Genomic DNA, 23196 nt, shown 5'->3' on the forward strand with positions numbered 1-23196 from the left:
TCATCTGTGCGGATTAATAACAGGACGTGAACAGTTATTTCACTTTCCGGAAAATATCAGTTCTATTTAATCTGAGCAAAGTAATTCATTCTCACAGTTATTTCCAAAGTTCATGCTGAAAATTTACTGGAAAATTTGTAATAAATTATTTCCTCGTAACGTGAATAATTGATAGTTCCATCCACCCACTAGATTACTAGACTTGGGTGATTGCAGTAATGTCTCGATGAGTGCGACAAACTCGGGTCTGCTTCGGAGTATTCGTGGCAAGGCGGAAAGGTTTCCAACCCCTAATAAATTTGTTATGTTGCACGAAACCGAACTTCTCCTTAGCTTTTGTTTACTCCGTTTTGATTGGTTCTTGAGGGGGGCCCTCTCAGTGGTGGGAACAATGCCGTTGTTCGTGACGCATTCATCGAGGAATCACTGTATTATGTTAGTCGATGGTTGTAACATGAAATATTCAACATCTTGGTTGCTATATATGTCTTCTACACATGCGTGGCTAAATTATTTACATATAATTGGAATCATTTGTTGGTTTTATATGTATAAAAACTGTAACTGTAATAAAGTTGAATGGTGGCATGACAAAAATGGGGCTGACACGGTACCAAAAAACTTTTTGTTTTTATGTCATTTTTTTAGAGATACCAAGGTCATCTTCATTTTTTAAAACGGAATCACCCTTTTTTAAACACTTACAATGATAGTCACTTTCATTAGGAATTCAGTGACTATAATTATTCAAGGTCATTCAAGGTCACGGACAAAAGGGTGGTTCCGTTTAAAAAAATGAAGGTGACCTTGATATCTCTAAAAAAAATGACATAAAAACAAGAAGTTTTTTGGTACCGTGTGAACCTCATTGAACCATTCAACTTTGTCCTTAAGACATTTGACGTATTTTTAAAAACAATAAAGAGGTGCAAACGTTAGGTGACTCACCCTGTATATGTTTTTAATAGTACTTTACATAAAGCATTACATTTTAATGATATAAACTTGTTCATTGTGCTGAATTCTAGTGCAATATTTTTCCGTAGACAAAGCAAATATTTCACGCGATAGATGTAAAACCGTTGCTTGATATTACATGTGATCTTAAGAATTTAACCCTCGACAGTTGCTTCCGAGATTAGAACTGATTTTTAAATATTAGCCTAGTGACCAAATATGTCGTTTCTTTTCATAATCTCGTGTCGTTTCAATGTTTTCTGATATTTCAACGAGTATGAGTGTCGTGACGGAAATAAATGTACTATTATAAATGCATTAAAAAGGAGACTTTGTGAGAGTTGAGGAAAATTAGAAATACATTTCAATATGAATAGATGTATGTTTGAGCAAGTACACTATACAATAATAACTTATAATTAATACCAATTGAAATTTCTGATGAGCAATTTAATACTTGTATCACATTAATACTAATTCAAATTATTATATTGTTTATGGTCCATTTTAATTAAGTGCAAATAGTATCGAGTATTTACATTTTAATTTGACGATAATAAAATATTTATTCTTAATTTATATCGATGGTATAAGTATCTACTGAACATTATTTATTTTTTTCCTTTCATGCCGCGAAAACAGAAATAATATCAGCAATTTTATTCGGCCCCGGACGTTGGCAATAGATGGATACAATGTTCGATTCGTCGGCATACATCTGAAAATACGTTTTCGTTTCTTGCATTCAACGGCTGACATAAAGGTTGGACACCCTAACAAAATGTCGCGAAAGCAATTTTCTCGAGAGAATCGAGTGACGTGCGAATTGTTGTTCGTATGGTCTTGCTTTTCTTGTCACCGTTCTGGACTTCGTTCAATCGATCCTCGATGTCAATCTGGTTGCGTTATTCAATTTTGTTTAATTTCAATAAAAAGCAGATTTAATGAGAAACACTCGCGAGGAAAGTAGAATTTAAAATGAAAAATAAAGGTTTTCATTTACCCCACTGGTTTTATCAGAAATAAATTTCAATTTTGATCTGTAATAGAATCGTGATTTTCTTTTTTCGGATGAAATTGATGGGAAGATGTCTAGAAATGTATTTCTATTAATAAAATCATGGTACGTACATACTCTTGAAATGTTAACAAATACTTTTTATTTTCCTTTCTTTTAAATGATCTATTTTTGGTAGCGTCAATTACGTAGGTTACTAGCGATTCCTTTGCAACATTGTAGAACTCTAGTTCTTCAACATATTGTTACTATACATATGAAACTTGAAAACATACTCTGTCGAACAAGATTTTAGTAGTACTTGTGTACTTTGTGATTTTCAAATAGTTCTATTTCGTTTAAAAAATTTTTATTTCATGCAGGTGTTTCAATAAGTATCTCCAATAAATCTATGTATACTCATGAACATCACGTGCAATAAAGTGTCAAGTGTTATTGTAATTGAACAAAACTATTTAAAACGATTAAATTAAAACATACTTATAACCAACAAAACGATAAACACAGTACATTTCGAAATAAAAATTATTTTTAATGTAACTTATCGACGTGATTTGTACAGAATTTTGTAGTGTTAATAATGATGATAAAGTAATGTCTATTTTTTTTCAAACCGTAAGCAGTCAGTTAACGATACGAATTATAATTTAAGGAATAAAAATGTCTAAATAATAATATACAAAAATCAAATTTGATAGATATATAAAAATAAAAAATGACATTTGAAACCTATAAAACCTTTAAAAGAAATGTTGTAAATTTAATGAATGTAGAAAAATTAAATAAAACTCGGTGAATTTAATGGAAAACGTATTTCTATTAGTTTGATTCATAGTAGGTAAATCGTATCTCAATTCACAAGCTTTTAAACATGTTACTGTTACTACATCTTATATCACTATTTGTATGTTGTAATAAATTGTAATTTGTATGTTTTTATTAGATTTTCTAATTTTATGCAAAATCACGTTTTTTGAAATTGTGTTACGGAAATATGAATTGGACGGAAATTTATTTTTCTGATTAAAGGTTTCAATTAATTATAATTAAATTGTAAAGTTTGGTTGAATTATGTTAAAATTTCTACTGTAACTATTGTATGTAATGCAAGAATCTCGATTTAACTTCATTTTTAACTTATATAATTTATAATAGCTAAATGATCTTAGTTTACGAATCGGCCTAAACACTGCCAATGTCTACCAAGAATTAAACGCTTAAGGATTTCGAGTGTTTATCACAAAAACTACGAACACAAGAAAGGCTAAAAATTCAAAGAATGAATTGCATTCAAACAACATAATTTCGATGGTTGAGAATAAGGTACATAACGAAACATTCTTTGTTATAGTTCAGTAATGTATTGAAACAAATAACCGATTTGTGCATTCTTTCATTGTAGAAAGTATAAACACAACTCGACATCAATTTTGCACGAAACCGGAATTTTGAAACGAGTGTGCAGGAGTCGAATTAAATCATTCGACAGATTTACTTCAAATACGATATACATCTATGAAATAACAATAGTTACGACACGACGAAAGTTTTTTGTTAATTAATTAACAGAAATGGATGCGAAACATTTCAACGTTTATAAGAAAAACGCAAAAGAAAGTAGCTTTCCTTTTAAAAATTTGTTTACTGTAGTCTCAGCTCTAAGAGCATTAAAAAACATTTTGAGATGTTTACCGAACTCATCACGTCACCCTGACTGGAAAAGAATAAATTTATACAAAATTCTCATGAGATCCAATGATTTAGGCATTTTATTTACAATTTTTACATATAAGTTCTCATGTTCAGCATTTGAATTCCTGTAGACTAAGGTGTGAAGAAAAAGATGTACATGAATTGGTACAGTAATAGTGGACTCAATCAAAATCAGCAATATGTTGATGTTTGTTATTTAATAATTTGCATCAACACATGCACTGTTTTATAATGTAATTTGTAGAAAATTGGAATGTAAGTGATTGGAATATAAATCAGTGACGATTCATCGAAAAACAATTGAGTTTGACCCATTCGAAAATTACATAGTTGTGAAGCAGAATGTATTCTAAGAAACTTTCGTAACCTTCACAGTTACTAATTCGAACGCATTTCTAATTACAGAGAATGTTCGCCCTTTTTCGTAATGCTTCAACTCCTTAATGGACGTCTAGGTTATGTATTCCTAACACGCATTGTGTAATCACATGAAATGATTGATGCGCTTCGTTCTCCTAAGCAAAACTGCGTATTGATGATACACTGACGTCAAAAGGTCAAAAACTGTGAACGTTTCTCTAGAATTTCATATGTTAATCATTTGTGTGCAGGTCGAATCTCTCCTTATTACAGTTTAAAAATTATTTTTTACTAATTAAATTGTGTATAATTATTTGTTACATTTATTCTAATTTCTTTTTATTCATCTATTCCTGGGAAGAATCATTTAGTATTGGGTTGACCAGTATGTTTTTGGCGATAGTTGTCTCCAGGCGTCCTGAAACGTATTATTAAGTTCCCTTAATGCAACTTTGGTTCAAATCTTAAAAGCATATGATTATTTGATAGCTAACATTTAATCGTTTTATAAGGTTGATTTAATTTAAAATATGGGCATCCAACATATTTTGCTGTTTTCTTTCAAAAAAGAAACAAACACGACGCAAACTTGTAGCAAGTTGATAGAATGACAAAGAATACGTGTGCCAGAATGGGTTCACGAAATTTCGTTCCGGTGATTTTTCGCTCCAAGATGCACCAAGCTCTGACCAGCCACAGGAGATTCACAACGACTAAGTAAAGTGTTTAATCGATAATAGTCCTCATTACACAACGCGGAAAATTCCGCAAATTCTCCAAATATCGAAATCAAATATAGAAAATTGTCTATGTCAGCCGGTTTAAAAAAAGCACGAATTTTGTGGGCAACCCAAATAATTATAGAAACCGGAATTCGCATGCATGTATTCTTCTTTGTGACTTACATATCCAAGAAATGTATAAAATAACACACAGTAACCGAACAACTTGAAGAAAAATGCTGATACAAAAAGCGAACGACAATTATTGACCATGCACCTTCAACCCTTTGTCATTTCCACCCTCGTTCTTGTCGCAATATTTGCATTGTTCCAGTGTATTTTCAAGTACACCAGATCCATCTCGTTCCCATCCCTTACCAGCGAACCGTTACGAGACGAGTCGGTGCACGAGCCCTTGTAAATCCATTTATTTATTTATTTATGTGCCACGGGAGTCCGGGGAACCGGATGGTCGTGGGGACGCGGAGGCTTATGGCGGCGTATGCATCGAACCGGGATTCCCCTGGGACTGTAGAAACGACAGAGGGAGGTGGAGAGGCACGGCAAAAGTCACGGATATTCTGCGTAGGCTGATGCCACGAGAAGTAAATTCTCCGGAGGCAAGGTGGGTTGAAACGAAAATGCTGTTGTGCCACTTAGACAGGGAAAAGAACCGCCCTTCCCCCACCCCCTTTTCTCCCCTTTTGTCTATTATGACTGTTATGCCGTGAATGTTTAACAAGGTTCCATTTCTGTGACTGCTGGATGAATCTGATGTCTTTCGAGTCGTGCTGTCTGTACCAATGATAGGTGGTAGTTGACTCTTTTACGATTATTTTTGTACGAGGGGTGTTTCTAAAGTTCTGGGAACTGTGTTATAAATTGTTTATTTTATTAATTTTCGTTTGCATTAGAATGTAATTTTTTAATATAATTTCCATTTGATTGTATGCATTTGTCCCAGCGCAAAACTGGTTTTTTCAGGCCATCTAAAAAAGAATTGTTGGGAGTCCGTTTTATCCACTGGTTTACAGTTTGTTTTACGTCATTTATGTCCTGAAATCGGACACCACATAGAGGTTTTTTCAATTTTTGAAACAGATGATAGTCGCTGGGTGTCAGATCAGGCGAATAAGGAGGTTGCGGGAGTCATTCTTAGCGTAATTCGTTTATAACTAATTTTTAAAGAAATAATGGCTTTTTGAGAATTTAGAGTATCTGCGATAGTTGCAAAATTAACACTTAAAAAACATGTCTGCCTTCGCTAAGCGGCCAAATCATTTCGATCGGCATTGACTAACATGGTTGAGAAAACCTGTCACTTGTCTGTACCTGATAGTATTAATCATTATCCTTACATTATTCAGTCAGATCTCAATTCCCAGAACTTTGGAAACACGCCTCGTATTTGATTAATAAAAATGATGAAATTTGATTTTAATCTATAATTTTTATTCTATCTTTAGACGATGGTTGCTGTTATTCGATGGCTCCTTAAAGGTAATACATATTTTGTTGTATCGAAAGAAACAAGTGTGTCTCAATGAAGGACATGTCGAAATATGTTTACGGATCTAAATTCAGGAAAACAAAGACAAATGATAATTTACTATAAAAAGCCATCTGTGTAGTGTTTACATTACTTTCAACGGAAAAATTGGAAGTAACTGATGCAGTTTCTCTCAGTAAATTTTCGTTTCATTTTCAGGTTCAAGGTCAACTGAAGGTCACCTGATTATAGGTAGTAAGGCGTATTTTTAGCGACTACAATGGAGTACCAACAAAAATATACGCTGTCACTTAAAAGACTCAAGGTCACCTTGATATTTCAGAAAATATAATGTATTAATGCATTAAATTAAGTGTTTGGATTTTCATGAGGACAGTTAAAATACAACACATATCTTCTTGAGTTTCATAAGAATTAACTAAATTCAGTGCATATTACTGAATAATGCGTGTCTGCATCACATTGGTAAAACTCATGTAAATTGTAATTATAATTAAGCGTTTTAACGCCACGAAGATCGTGATAAATAAACACGATGCAAACAGGTGCCATTATTACTTACAATAATACATTAACTACGGAAATAACTAAAGAGGAAGTAACGTAAGTTGTACCATACTATTGTCAGGATTTTAGTAGTACAATGAACGAAGAACAATACTGAAATTGAGGAACCATAACGGAATTGATGTATGATACTTCATATGCTTTTACTAGGTTCTTGATGTTTCTTGCTATTCTATATGTTGCAAGAGAACTGTAATTAGTGAATTATCCAGTTTCATGAAATTGCAGCAGAGAAGCAGAATATTCTACGAAGTGGTAGGAGATTGAACAAAAACAGAATTGCACTGCTTCTGTAGGAAGTTTTCTCTCATTATCACCAGTCATTCGGTTTTCACATTTTCCTCTGACCACTCCTTTATATTCTTGAATGTTTCATGAGACAATTCATTGTCAGATAACCTTCATAAGGCATATTTAATTTTTTAATTATACTTAGGCTAATTTCTCTCTTCAATATGTATACAAAACGTTTCTTATGCACTATATTTTATTAAAATTACTCAATTTACAGCTCTTTCATTATCGATATTGTAGTAAATTTATATTTATAATATTCTAATTTGTCATTCAGTGTTGTTTCGAGTAAAACTTATTAATAATCTTTGAAAATCGTTACTTCACGGTTTCGAATTATACATATTTTTATTGAAAATTGTATAACTTCAACAACTTCGTACTCATTTCGCAAAAATAATACTTTATGGATCTATGTCTATGTCAGGGTAAATATGTATATCATTTGAATAGTCTGTAAATTTTATCGTTTCGGGTTGCAAGTTTTAAAGCAAAAATAGTACAGAAACTTATTTTTCTTACTCTTAAATCTGTATTTACAATTTCTTAAGGGTCTTTAGTAATTTACACAGTCGCTTCTCCTTTATTAGGAGACTACAGTTTTTATACATTTTTAATATACATGATTGGTAAAAAGTCAGTAAAACAATTAATAAAATTCAGTGATGTTTTCACTTTATTTTGAACCTGACAGGCCCGTACGTGGTATACGACCACGTAGGTTTAACAAAGTAGGTAAATGAAACATTTTGTGGTGAGGTAATTATCAACTAGAATATTGGCAACATTTTAACTTTATGTTCATACATTAGTTACAATTTAAAATTAAAAAATGTTGGAGTTATACAATAAAATTTCTTCTTTATAAATCTGCCATTCCTTATCTTTTAGAATTATTTAAAAATTGTATGCTACATTGTAAGTAGTTTTATAAAGAATAATGTATACAAAGTATGAAGTTAATCTGAAGAAAAGTTTCGAAGATCTGCTGGGTGCCAGTTGATCAATTTGCTGCCAGACATGACGATAGATAATGTTGTACGACTCCGCCATTTTGTAATTTTAAATAATATTGAATATCTGAAAGTAAAGTTTAAATATTGCCTAAGATCCATTAAAAAGATGCTAATGTTCTACTCAATAATTACCTCAGAAACAAAATGGTTAATTTACCTATTTTTGTAGGCCTTCAAGGTGGTATGCCCCTTTAATATAGCGCAGAAACTGCTGAATACCAACATTCCTCAATTAATTCATAAAAATCTATGTGTGTATAAATATCCTATTGATTAGAAACAACAAAATGTGTACAGTTCAATTAGTTTAAATATTGGGAATTATATACAATTTGATTTTTACTCACCCAATTAGTCGTCTTCTGTCTACGTTCCACAATACGTTGCTGAAGCTTAGGCCCGGGCCCGGAAAGAAACGCCCTAACCAAGTTCCTAGTCTTCTCCAGATGATTCGGAGCGACTACCTCAACCTGGGCCAAGTACTTCTGCATGGTTACTTCCAAGTCCGGAACCGGAAGACTCGGCAGAATTTCTTCCTTCTGTGAACGAGAGAAAGGAGCAATAATTGGAAGGTGAATCGATTGTTATGTTAACTCGTAGGAAGGGAAATCGAGGGTATAAGGGTCGATTTATCCGCTTAAAATAATGCACGGTTGATTTACAATATTGTTTAAACATTAATTGGTGCCGGGCTGACGTCTGGTGATCACAGTCGATAAATTGTGGATAAATCTACACGCGTGTATAAGGAATGGTGAAAGTTTTGAACAAGGCAGACGTGAAAATTTTATGTGGTTTTTTGGTTGAAGGTTAGATGATTTAATAACAGCTATAGTATTTCTCTGCACGTTGTTTAATTGAACTTTGACATTTCCCAACGAGAGTCGTTAGAATTTAATTAACAGCCAGAATAACTGTGGAAGGAACGAAGTAATGAATTGTTCCATTTAAAAAATGTAGCTTCGAAATACCTTTACTTCAGTTCTCGTTTAAATTACGATTGACAATTTGTTTAAATACGCGTGGATGCTTGATTGCGAAAATTAATTGTGATTTGATAGAAGTACTATTAGTGCATTTAAATTAATTGTATCTTGCGAGAAAATACGTAACTTGTAGTAATTGAAAATATAAATACTGCAATATTATAACGAATATGTATGAGGAAACGTATTAATAACTTTTTATACTAACGCACAGCTCGTTATACATATACATTTCTCAGCTTTCTGATGTTGACCGTTTTATATTCCGGGCAAAAAAGGTACAAACAGGAACAGCTTCGAAAAAACAGTGCACATAGTTAACAAGTTTTCTTACAAGTATATTGGGTTATGCTTTTCTGCTCGTTGTTTATCATTGAACTTCTATGCAAAAATATAAAACTTAATTCCTTTTTTATTATTATATGTTTCCACTCTATTATTATAAAATATTAATTTTTCTCGTTGTACATTATCAATGTTATTTTGTTTTACATTCAAATATTCAAATTTTAGATTTCACAATTCACGTTTCTTGAAAATGGATCTCTATACAAAATTTGATTCTACACTTTTCTTTCGCTTTCGCATATATTATGTTAGACAGTAAAGACAATGATAAAATACTAATTTGTAAATTAAATATGATCTACATTGATTTTTGTGCTAGTCAATACTTACAAGAGATATGTGCTCGTCTATTTTCTGCGATTACTGAATTCTTTTTTTGATTGTTTAACTATTCTAGAAAAACAAATAATATTGTATCAAAGATATATTTTTGGATACGTCTGCAATATCAATTTAAATTGGACTATAGCAAAGTCAATTGAATGGAATTATGAAAATTGTGTAATTTATCAAATTCGCCAGATCTTTCCCCAACAGGTTTTAGTAATCTTTGGATCCCTATCTAATTTTAAGAGACAAAACATTCGCAGATCGAGAATCAGTAGTTGCTGTATTTGAAGTATTCTGACCATCTAGAACTACTCACTTTTATACAAATTGGAATATACCATTTAGTTCTTTGTTCGGAGGAAGCCATTTACAGTTACATAGAACAGGGTACACCTCGTCGAATTTAATAATCTTGAGTAATTTTATACAGGATGACCTATTTGGAGTGACACATGAAATTATCCCCTAAACTGTTTATTATAAAAAAAAAATCTTTTTTAAGCAAAGCTTACTTGGTTTTAATGGGGACGTCTTGTGGTGGTCACAAATGTTATCAACGTGGGCGTGCCTTCGAGATTTCAAGGTGATCTTTGCTTTTTTAAATGGAACTATATGTTTTTATTCAGATTGACGTGTAGTCCGTTCCATGGCAAATTCATCGACTTGTAATATGTTGATGTATCAAGGTCATTTAAAAAACACGAAGGTCACCTTGAAATCTTCAAGACTTCCACCTAGGTAAGATTTGTGATCACCACAAGATAAACCCTTGAAACTAAGTAAGTTATACTTCAAACATTTCTTTCTATAACAAATAGTTTAGGAGATAATTACGTTAGTTAAATACACTTCAAATGGGTCACGTTGTATATGTAGGTATATTACATATGACCGCTGTTCAGCTTCAGTTTAAGAGATATACATACAAGTATTTCTAGTACCATGCATTGTTCGTCTGTTTTCGTTGTTTTCCTCATTATGTACTCTTTACAATTAAGAAATTAATAAAGAAATTAAGAAATTGTGAACAGTTCAGTCATTATATAAAAAAATGTAATTATTCGATTATCAAAATCGTATTGCAGCTGAAATAAAAATTTAGTTATACACCCGTTCTTGATTACAATAGATAAAAATGGAATGTAATAAATGGACACGTTTTTCTCGAGAACTATTTAAATGATATATACATACTGGTTCATTTTAAGTATATATGAAGGCACGGAACGGTTGTTGTATGGTGTGGGAATAGCTGATTAAAAGTAAAAAGCTTCAAGATTGCCCCATATACATATAATTAACTCAAAAATGAAAAAAAAACTTTAACTGCGTTTTTCTCCAAACTTGATGTTTTTTCCACGGGCGCCACGATAAAAACTTTAATGATAGATTATTACCTATGGAGATTAACTTTACATCATTAATTTCTTTTTTATGGAGAAATTTATGCATAAAAATGTCCGTTTTCTTGCAACATTCTGTTGAAACACATGCCAAACATCGCCGGATTGTTCTTTTGGATTAAGGATAGGTGAGGCGATAGCCATTAATATATATTTTAAGAATATTGTTCGTTTCGTGACTTAAGACAATTTTATCGTGAGTTCTGATGGTGTCCGTCAAGACTTACAATTTCTACAGGAGTACAATGAGTGCTATTTTAAAAATTTAAATAATAATTTTTTTTCATTCTTCAAATATGTAATAATAAGGATAAAGACGGTTTTTGTACCGTATGTTGTTCTATTGTTTTTATGTAAATTCATGAAAATCACGTAGTTTTGGAGCGTTTTGACCGGAGGGTACCCTTGATGTTATCGGGATCGTTGGATGAATGAATATAGACTATTGTCTCGTGTATGAACTGTATTTCAAGCTGACTGTATGAGATCGCACTAGCTTGGTAAAGTGGACTTTTTCCACTAGTTGGTTGCAGAATGGTTTCTTGTTGTCCGCTCGGATCTATCTGAATTTTGTGTGTCTTTCTAATTGGTTGATCGGTGTGACAGAATGGTGGATGTATTTGTACACGACTGGTGTTTTGTGTTTTTACGGGTGTGGCAAAATTGCTGGTAATTGTGGAAAGGGGAACGATGTTCTGAGGTTCCTCTTCTCGAAGTAGGCCTGAAATTCTTGGAAATCATCTGCAGTGTAAAAGCGTAAATGCATAAAAATGCGCGAGTGTCTGCTGTCCAAGAACCTCAGGTTATAGTCATCGTCGGCCGCTAACGGAAACTCGGGGACCGCGGATCTGTTTTCGCTCGCTGGTAAACTTCATCTGTGACAAATGGTTGTTTTTCTATAAGACTCACGTTGACCGTACGCACGTTGCGACATACTGCGACATTTCAAGTTTTGACAAATCCAATTTTTGCGTAGCACAATTTCTTATAAAGTTCAAGGAATGTTTAGCAATTTTGTGGTTACACTTACGTGGGACACCCGATAGAATATCCAATGTTCAAAATGTTTATTTTAGAATATTCAATTTACATACTGAATCGCCTCATTGTTGGTTGCACCAGTGATGGGCAACATCGACTAAATTAAACTATCGACTAATGATTATTTAGTCGCATGAAATTTTGTCATTTTTAGTCGACTGAAAGTTTGCTTTACAGGTTATGTATAGATTATGTCATCAACTTTTCAGCACCATTGGTGTATTTACCTTTTGGAAATGTATTAGTTCATAGATAGAATTTCAAAAATATAAGTGGTAAACAGGTTTTTTTAAACAATTACTAATATTCGATTTTTTGTAAGCTATTTAATATTGGCACTTAAAAAATTAACTGCTCTAAATTTTTTATGAAAATCAATTAGGTTATAAGCAATAATTTGCACAGTTCTTGGTGATGCATAAAAAAATATATGGAAAAATTACAATTCGTTTGCATCGCAAAGAAAATAATCAAGATCCAGTCAATAGCGATCAATAGCTCGATAGTTCGAGCGAGTCGCTTGAAGCGACTAATATTAGTCGACTGAAAGTAGTCGCTTCAAGCGATTAATATTAGTCGCCTGAAAGTAATCGCTTCACGCGACTAATATTAGTTGCCTTAAAGTAGTCGCTTCAAGCGACTAATATTATTCGTCTGAAGTTAGTCGCTTCAAGCGACTAAAGTAGTCAACGATTGAAAAAATTAGTCGACTGAGAGTAGTCGTTGGTTACTATCGACTTAGTCGATAGTTTTTAGTCGATGGTTGCCCATCACTACTATAATGGACCCGACTCTGTACAGTAATCCAAATATCCGTATTACGGATTTATGGTACAGTCTAATGGAAGAAGAAGGTGAATATAAAGTACTTAGCATGGAGTTTAACGAGTCCGTGGGTACATACATACGTTTGAACACGGCATTCGTTGGCCTTTACGATGTCACGGTGATTGTAAAATAAAGAATCAATTGAGAAACGAAGCGTGTCTGTGGGAGCAAGAGCCCTTAAGGCCAGCACGCTTCGTTGATCAGAATCCCCTTTCTAACAAGACCAGTTCTGTGAACACGACCCTTCCTCCTTCGTTCGAATGTTTCCGGCAAGTGGAACTGGGAACGAAATAGAGAGAGACGGCGAAAATAGGGAGAGATTCGTAACGGTCTTTTCTCTCTTTTCGTCATGCCAGTTCGTATATTTAGTTTCATTAACTGCGTGGTCTTGCTTATACTCGAGGACGATAAACAACGTCACGGAATCAACGTACGCCGAGCGGAAAACGTATTAGCAGGGTGATTGTGTTTTATATGACAATGGATAATTATAGAACGCCTAAGATAGTAGAATCTACGTCGTTAAAGAAATGTTAATTCACTAAATTCTTGGTTGGAAGGTTTTTCTAATTTTTTTTTTGTGAATGTTGGAGACTTGAAGAATGTTCTTTGGAGACAGTTTAGTAGGGGAACGTCAGGCAAATTGGGGTATATTATACAGGGTGTCTCAGCTAACTTGATTACCTTGAATAATGACTTAACGATAGACTTTATGAAAATTTTGAAGCGTCGAAACTAAATAGCATCAAGATGCACATCTTATAAGGTACGTGTTGCTTTTGTGGGTAGAGGCATTTCAGAGATTTCAGGGTCAACACATTTTTACTCAGAATTTGATAATCTATCGATCTATGGTATAAAAAATAGGTCATTCTGTTAAATCAAATCAAAGTGACCTTGAAATCTCTAAAATACCTCCACCCACAAACAAGCACGTACCTTATAAGATGTGCCCCCTGATGCCATTTAAGTTCCACGCCTCAAAATTGTCATAAAGTGTACTATTAAGTCATTACTCGAGGTGGTCAAGTTAGCTGAGACACCCTGTACATTTTCTCTGCCGTCAAAACATTAGAGGACAAAAAATAACTTTAAATATTACTACGAGTCTTAAATTGATCTTAAACTATTAGTCGGAATACCCCGTTTTGCCCCATTGGCGGAGTAAAATAGGGAGCCCATTTAAAAGCATGTAAAACTTAATATAGTTGCAGAATTCTTTATTCCTTATCATGTAAAAGGGATATTTTTTAATATTTATTTTCATGCTACGAAAGAAAGATCCTTAAAAAATAAATGGTTTAATTGAAAATGAATATTTTATTCTACATATAAGTATAAAACTAACGTATAATGTTTGCAATAATGATGTTATAATTGATAATAGCGACCATTAATTACCTATACGAATTTAATCCAATGAATATGGCTAAATGTCATATGCTATTTTGGGCTGTCCAAGATAGTTTATTGTTGTATATGAGTTGTGTTACAAATATTACATATATAACATTAATTGGATTGGATTCTGTTTCCCTAAAATTTTTATGATCATCAGAAAAGTTTTGATTATTATTCTTACTAGCCAAAATTTTGTGTAAACGTGGGTTTGACGGCCAGGTACGGGGGCACCTTTTGCACCCTTGCCAGGAACGGCCCTGCTTGTAAGAAATGTTTAAGAAACATTTGTTAAAAATATATGTCACGAAAATGAACCTAGAAAAGGGTTCGAAAAAGCTTCCCTAAGATGCTCTGAATCTTTGATGCTGAACGTTCTCCGTTACTTTAACCACCATCTTTAATACTATGTCCGTTATTCTGGTGTGTCATTGGATGCATTAGATTACTCAAAGGTATCCAAGGTTACATTTGGTTACATCAAGCTTCAGAACACGGAGCCCCTTTTATACCTCTTACACTGATTACTTTCTGATCCGCTTAAATAATCAAGTCGACGTTTATTTTTAAGTGGCCAGAAGGAACTCAGACAAAATGATTGTTGTATAATCTTCACAATTTCGTTTATAAAAAGTATACAATAGATAGATCCTTCGAAGGACATTTAATATGTTCATCGCGGTGCTTATTTGGGCTAACTTTCTAATTACGCCAATTGTATTTTTTGACGTTGGAATTTGTATCATACGATAGTCAACGGTGATCGACGCGGCGTGAACGGAAAGTCTTGTATCGGTCACCGGCGACTAACACGGTAGTAAATGTGTTAACCTTCATTTGTCCCTCATTTTTCTAACATAACGTGTCCCTCGGTGTTAAATTGGCACAGTGGTAAAAAATTAATATAATGAAGAGATAAACAGTAAAATTTGCAGATTCTCTAAAAGAAAGGTACCATGGTGCCTCAGTTAAATTTACTTATATATAAAAGAATAACATCAGTTTTTAGAAGAAAAATGTGTCAAATTGACACAAGGGACGGATGAGGCTTAATGGGCATCAAGATGTTACTTACCTGTTTACAAGTATGTAGGCTGAATTACTTAAATTGATCCCCTTGAATATCTTTGAAATCGTTGATGATACAGAAAAATGTTTTCAATAAAAGTTCAATGGTTTCGGTGGGGGCGGGGGGTCTGCCCATTCAATTCGAGTAGTTTTTTGTCGGTGGACGCGTAGAGGACATACAAAGCTAAAATTTGTTTCTTTTTTTAACGAAATCATATGTTTTTAATATATTAGTCGATGCTGCTCGCTAGTCCTTATGAAATCGTATAAATCAGTTTGTACCAAGAAATCATTACTTCAGGAGGTATTTTAATTTCAAAATTCCGTGCGATACTATGCACGACATTCAACATGTTACTTTGAACAGCAACTTTAAGAAGGTAAAAATTGTTTTACCAATACCATTTCGCACTTTTGATAGTACTAAAAACCTCTACCAATTAGTCGAATAAGCGTTTCGCATGTGAAACTTTCAAGGTCATATGAAGACTGTCGGAATGTTTTCAACACGTTCAGTTTCTAGGCTTCTTTATGTTCTCTGTTCACGTCAAATGGTTCATCGATGACCCGCACTACATATGTTGCTAATATATCTAATTGCAAGCAGATTTCTATGCTTCCATTGTAAAATGCCATTATAAAATTCCATTGTAAATTCCATTGAAAAAAATTTCAATTTAAATCTTTCTTCTTGGTTTGTAGGCGTGGTGAGCCATCTTGTTAGGGTTGAACATATGTAATTCTTCACATCGCCGTTACATTGAAAAAGAGACGACAGCTTGAACTGTAGATATATAGAAAACAATGGTGTACTAAACACTAGGTAGGTAAGTATGTAGTAAGGTGTAGTAAGTCTAGAATGGATATTTGTTGAGATATTTACAGTGATAATTTTACGGTATTACTTATATTGAAAAAAAATGTACCTATGTACTATTACACATTCCTACCCCCCCCCCCACACCCCAAGAAAGGCACTTGGAGTCGCCACTGTTTTGTAGTTAGTGTCAATATTTGGTGTTCTCTTAAGGTAACCTTCAAAACTGAGTACGTAAACAATGTAGAAAAAGTAATCATTGTAGCGAATGTCTTTAATATCTGGTAACTATTGTTTGTAGCACTTTCAGATCGTCAAGTTAGATAAATCACTCTGCACACCCTGACCTCACGCAGTGTGATTACTGTTTCGTTTTGAATTGAAGAACTTTTCAATGGTTAACGTATGAGAAATTAACTTCTATTGTAGCAGATTGACTCACCATGCACGGGACTTTCATACTGCGGACATGCAAAAGCCGATGCATAGATGTAATGACAGAAGTATGTACAGAGGAATCGTGAGTATATACATATACAGAAGAAAAAGTTTTGCATATGGATATGTATTTTTTGCTGCGATAATTTCTTTTCAACACTAATAACTTTTCTGTAATGCTCAATCGATATTTGCATTTTTAGGTGACGCTGGCATTCATGGTTCAGATAATGATTAATCTAAAATAATACACTGCTTGTAGAACTGTTAATTATTGAAGTTGTTTAATTGAAGAATGTATCTCTTATTATGGAGATCACTAAACATACAGTAATACTTTCATTTTCAATAATTAACAACGATTTTTAATAACTATTATCTTTCTTCAGGAATTATTAATTGTTGTGATAATTATGATTTCACATTAATTAGGAAATTTCGTTTTCTGATAACAACATTTACTTATAAATAAAAATAAAGCAAGAAGCAAGCAGTTTTATAACAAGTAATTGCTTCAGAATTACATAATAAGCTAAGAGAAAATTGTCGAAAAACTCAAACAAGAACAAACGAAAAGTTAAATAAAAACTTTACTGTATTGTAGAATCGGCAATAAGCCCAATTAGAACCTATTTTTAAATTTCCATAGTGTCATTTAAAACCAAAATATTTAATTTACTTACTTCTATTAATGATATTTAATAGTAAGCATTTGCAAAATAATTTTTTTCGTAAATTTGTTAATACGCTTTCTGGGAATTACTAGCTTTTGTGTGTTCATTAAATCATTGCTTAAAGAGTTAGAGAATTTTATTTATAAAACGTGATTCAATATACTATTAAGAATTCGTTAAAGAATTTTATCGTTTTAAAAACGTTTAAAAGCGGAACGTATATTTGAGCAAGGTGATCAAATCACGTCCTCGAAAAATACAACGATTAAACCTAAGTCGTTTGCTTATCTCGCAACGTGTTGAAATTTACAAAAACAGCCAATACGAAATTCGACTCACGAAACGAATCCAGAGAATGCTGGGTAACGAGTTCGATTATACTGCTTTGGCGTGAGTCAGTTTTGCCCCTCGGTGTTGCAGCCCGTTCGTTTCGTACGAGTTTCCATGTAACGGGTGTCTCGATTCCCAGGAGGTTTTCTACCCCCTTTTCAAGGCTCATTGCTATGCACCGCTCGAAACTCTGCTAACGACCTTTGCACCCCCGAACCTACGGCTAACGTTTCGATCCGAAACAGCTTATCGAGCTATGCGATTGCGTGGATTTGAAACATTCGATCCTAAAACCTGGGATTTCTTACGTTTTAAACGTATCAGTAGGCAATGAGCAGCTTATTATAAAAACGAGCTGGACCCCAAATTAAACCTCCTTTTTTTAAAATGTCAAGGGTTCCTCGATTTGCCTGGGTGTTGACGATGACATTTTCATATTTACATTTAAAAATAATTTAACAATTTTACTATTTAATGTTAAATATAAAGTAATTATAGATATTAAATTAAAACATATACAGGGTGTTAATTTTAACTCGAGCACCTAAATTATTTCCGCTACTATTAAAAGTAAGAAAAAATGACTAAATAGGACGTACATGGTTTTAAGGCGTGCATCTGACGGTGATAAAATATTTTTTACTTCTTATTACGTTTATTTACTTCTGCATTCTTCAAATTGAAGCTGATTTCTTTGCCTTCGAGGTCACTTCAAGGTCATGGTGTATAGGTCGTTGAACTTATTTTGACGCCGACTACCACAATGCGTTACAAAAAATACATGTTAATACGCAAAAAAAATACGATGACCTTGAAAAAACCGTTAAAACGACCTACACAGGATTTTTTATCACCATCAGATGCACGCCTAAAAACCATGTACATCCTACTTAGTCATTTTTTCTTACTTTCAATAGTAGCGGAAATAATTTAGGTTCTCGAGTTAAAATTAACACCCTGTATATGTTGTAACCTGGGTCCTATGTTTACATTAAGGTAGACTAAACTAAAGTGCCGTGAACATGAAGAAGTTGTGAAGCGATTATATTGTTATTATTATTATTAAAGTGTTTCGTGTTAGTTATAGGAAAGTTGTAAGCGTGGGTTTTTTTAAAAGACGTTCCCAGTGATTTACACTCGTTAGAATGTATATTATAATATATGATATTATTATTATTATTATTATTATTATTATTATTATTATTATTAATATATTAAAATCATGACATTAAATATATTACCAAAAATATATTATAGTTCTTTCTGTAGGCTTTATTGACACAGGCCAGAAGAAAATTAATTTTATTGTTTATTAACTCTTATTGTTGGACTGTGCCTCGCGCGGGAACAAAACGCTCGTTGCGCGGAACGCTACAGTGTATTACGATGTTTTTTGTTGATGTGAAAATACTCAGTTGCTTATGCAAGGTATCTCCGAACTGATGATACAATTCGAAAACAGATGATTCTAGGTGAAAAAATAAGTCGAAGGTATAGAGTAACATTTTTTTCATCGATTTATTTGGAAACGAAGCTTTGTATGACAAAATGTTACTCTTACATTTAAGACTTACTTTTTCATGTAGAATCATCTGCTTTCGGGTTGCATCACAAGTTAGGAGGCACCGTGTATAAGTTATATAAAATGTAACAACTGTATTTATTGTAAAATTGATCATTTAAGAAAGATTGCCGTTTGATTCTTTAAGGCGATCTTTGTAAGCACATAGCAAGGATTTTTTGTCACAGACCTTATTCACAGTCAAAGGGTTAAGAATATTCCTTGATTCACTGTAATTCAAATATGGCAGGTAAACTACTTTTCTGTTAGTCTTTGTTTCGACAGTTATTAGTTATTGGTTATTAGACAGTAGTAGTAGTACTGTTCAGTCTTTTAGGTATAGACTGTGCCCTTGGAACAATTATCTTAATGTTTCGCTAGATTGTGGCTGGTTCGATTGGGGATCGAATGGCATGACTAATACTCATTATTCTAAATAATATTAGTTATGAAACTACCATCAACGCTGGCAAAACGTTAGAAGTTAGTCCAAATTGATACGTCTTATGTTCGAGAGCCTAATCAGTAATACCTGCATGATGTCGGGATGGAAGTACTTATAATTCTTGCTTCGACAATTCGTTTGACTTTAGAAGATGTACCTTTGTGACGTACACTGTCGTTCATAATTGTTAGGGCATCTAGTTCCTTTAAAAAAACGTAGTGTTTCATATAAGTAATATGTTTTGAGCTACTTTTATTACTATTTATTAGTGTAAGTGTTGTCAATGGATCTTTAATATCCTTAAACAATGCCTTAGTTTATATCCTCACTAATTTCGTAATCACTTCTTATAACATAAATGAACTGTCAGCCATTACAACCATTATTTTAATTTTTATTTAATTTAATTATATTTTACAATATAAATATAATTATATTCTTAATTAACCTACATTTATTTATCTTTTTTTTTTTTTGATACATGGTATATTAACAAATCAATTACATAGATGAAAAATTCGATTTCGAGTTTCTTTTTATTCAATTGTATCAATTGGTATTAAAAAGGTATTTTAAAAAAGAACCGTAGCTCATTTTTAAAGTATGTACGAGTGTTTGATTTTCCCAGGTAATTTTGATAAATATTTTTGTTCATTTGTTGGACAATTTTTTATATTAAAGAGCAGATATTCGTTTTTTCAGATGGTAGAAGATAAGTTACTAATTGTAAGAGTCTCAATAAAATAGAACGATTGCCTAACAGCAATGTACAGAATGGCAATAAAAAGACACATGCTAGAAATCCACGAGATGTCGAGAACGGCCGGATGGATTCGATCAAACACCCTCGTTTGTTCGATTCGATAATAATCAATCGGACGTGTCGTCCATTCGGACGCACTGAATTCGAAATAATTACCCTTCCGTCCCCATCTCCTCTAATTTCTCGCTCTTTCTCCCTAACTCGTGTTGCAATCGAACGAACGTCCTCTAAAGTGTGATCACACGTTTGCTGGCACGAGGCTGCCCGTTAATTATGAAAACAAGCCGCATCGTTTCGCTGAAAGTCGTTCAATAAGCGACATGCGAGTGTGAATTACCTTCTTGAGTATTTTAATACAATTCAAATTTTCGTTCCGTTTACGACAAACAAAATTTTATCGTAACGTGTGATCTTTTAAACGATTTATCCATTCAATTTTGTTGTCAATGTCCTTCCGATATATACACATTGTAGCAGACCTTTACAGTTTCGGCGTTCCCTTGCATTTTTGCCTACCAGGCTATAACATCTGCATGGCAGAGGTGCAGGGTAGGTTCGAATTACGTCGCCGTCTTCCCAAGTGCTTGAAGGAGAACTTTCTCTTTTTCGGGAAAGTCCTGGGAAAACGAGACATGTATTTTCTCGTGTAACCATGGGAAGACGGTGGAAACCTGGAAACGGACAGTTTTTGGACAGAATATCGTCAATCGCCGAACCGTTAACAACGTCTGATACTTCATAGTTTCATTACTTTTGTATTGCTTATTTTTATCAACTGTTTGGTTTTGTTATAGTTTCGTTATTGTTTGTGATGGTTTAGTTCTTGTTTCTGTTTGAATAAAAACTTTATTCTTGTTAGTTGGTGCACATTTATTTTAAAGACACACCCGTGGCTATCCTAAAACATTATCAAGTGTATTTTCCAGTGAAATAGGGGATTTAGTTATTCTTGTATTTATTTACGGAAATAAAATTTGTTTGTGAAATTATTTGAATATGTTTATAACTATGAATCAATTCTCATATGACGAAACAAATAGATCCATTTAGAATGTCATGTATTATAAGACCGTTATTACAATTGTAAATAGAAAAACATTTGTTAGAGTACAAAAAATAAAAATGTTGTATTCTTATCTATAATTTCAGTTAAAAGAACAGTTACCAAAATAAAATGTCAAAATTATAATCAATAAAATCTAGTAACATATAAAGTATCTTTTATAGAAATACCAGTTTCATAAAAATAGCCGATTATTGTAATAATTGGAAGATTCAGAGTTTCTCTAATTTTCGGTGTACGAGTTTTTTATGTCTTTCATTTGTTTGGATTTGTATTTAAATATAAATTTCCGTTCGACAATAGACATGTAAGCTTAACTGCTAAGTTTGATTGAACAAGGAAATACAACGAAAAAAAAAAGCCGTAAAAAAGTAACAAAGAATGTAACTTCATTCTATAAATATAAGAGGATTAAAACGGAAGTATATGTACATACATTACTGCTTATAAGTATTAGGGCTCCTGAGGTCTGTACGAAGAAAATACGACGTCTAGTAAAATTTATATCTATATTTTATGCCATGTTTATTACTTCATAGTAGCATAATCGTTGCCTATCGAGATTTAGTATCCCTTAAACAATATTTATTTAAGACTCTCAGCGATTTCGTAATGCTTTATTATATTTAGTGCATAGTCGATACGTGACCTAATTGATGAACGGGAGTATACGTATCAATATTCTTCGATTTGAGACGAGAGGAGAATAAATATGGTAATTATATCGAAATTCAATACCGTATATGTATGAAATGATCATGACGACAGAGTGACACGTTACAACAGATAGTAGACTCTCCATCGAGGATTTCATGTATTTCCTCTGAGCGGAAATTTTACGTACGCTCAATTTCCTTGCACGTCCCCTCGCTCTGCCCTACTGTGGACGCGCGCCGGATAATATGTACCTTCCATCACGAGTGGCACCTTGCGATCCCTCGCCAGAATTCCCTGTGGACCTCTACTCTATGCAAACAGGGAGCCACAGAACGCGAGAGGAAAATCGACAGCGGGAGATCGAGATATTCATCGAGCGAATACAGAAATAGAAGCAAACGGAATCGAGCATGGAATACAGAGGAGACCGGAAACAGAAGATTTATGTAGAGCCCAGATAAAAATAAACGGAAAACTGGACGTTAGACATTTGTGGCAAGAAGAAAATTCTTGTCTGCCCCTATATCCGTGTACAAAGTTTTAACTGTTTAAATATATTTCTCTTCCTCAACTTTATGCATATTCTATTCATGTGTGTTCTTACATATTTGTCATACAATATAGGTATGACTAGGTTTGAATCGATACCGCCAAGGTATCAATACTTTTACTCATTGCTAGTATTGTATGAAGGTACTGATACTTACTCGATATCGAAACAAAAGTATCGATACCTACTTGTATCGAATTATATTTTTCTAACCTTGATACCCAACACAAAAGTTGTTTATACCTTGAGAAAAAATAAAATACAATACTATTGTACTTTATATATTTATTTAAATATTTAATATAAAACATATAAACAAACATATGTATAAACTACATA

General features: G+C 33.1%; 1 protein-coding gene across 1 annotated transcript in view; it reads right to left on the bottom strand.

The window, feature by feature from the left end:
* The window catches only part of LOC107195048 (choline O-acetyltransferase), a 182118-nt gene that overhangs the window by 79567 nt on the left and 79355 nt on the right, over positions 1-23196 (bottom strand). Inside the window, exon 5 of the mRNA XM_015584811.1 lies at positions 8505-8696. Coding sequence (XP_015440297.1) covers positions 8505-8696 — 192 coding nt within the window. The remainder of the gene's footprint in view (positions 1-8504; positions 8697-23196) is intronic.

Source organism: Dufourea novaeangliae, unplaced genomic scaffold (assembly GCF_001272555.1).
Source record: "Dufourea novaeangliae isolate 0120121106 unplaced genomic scaffold, ASM127255v1 scaffold46, whole genome shotgun sequence".
Lineage (NCBI taxonomy): Eukaryota > Metazoa > Arthropoda > Insecta > Hymenoptera > Halictidae > Dufourea > Dufourea novaeangliae.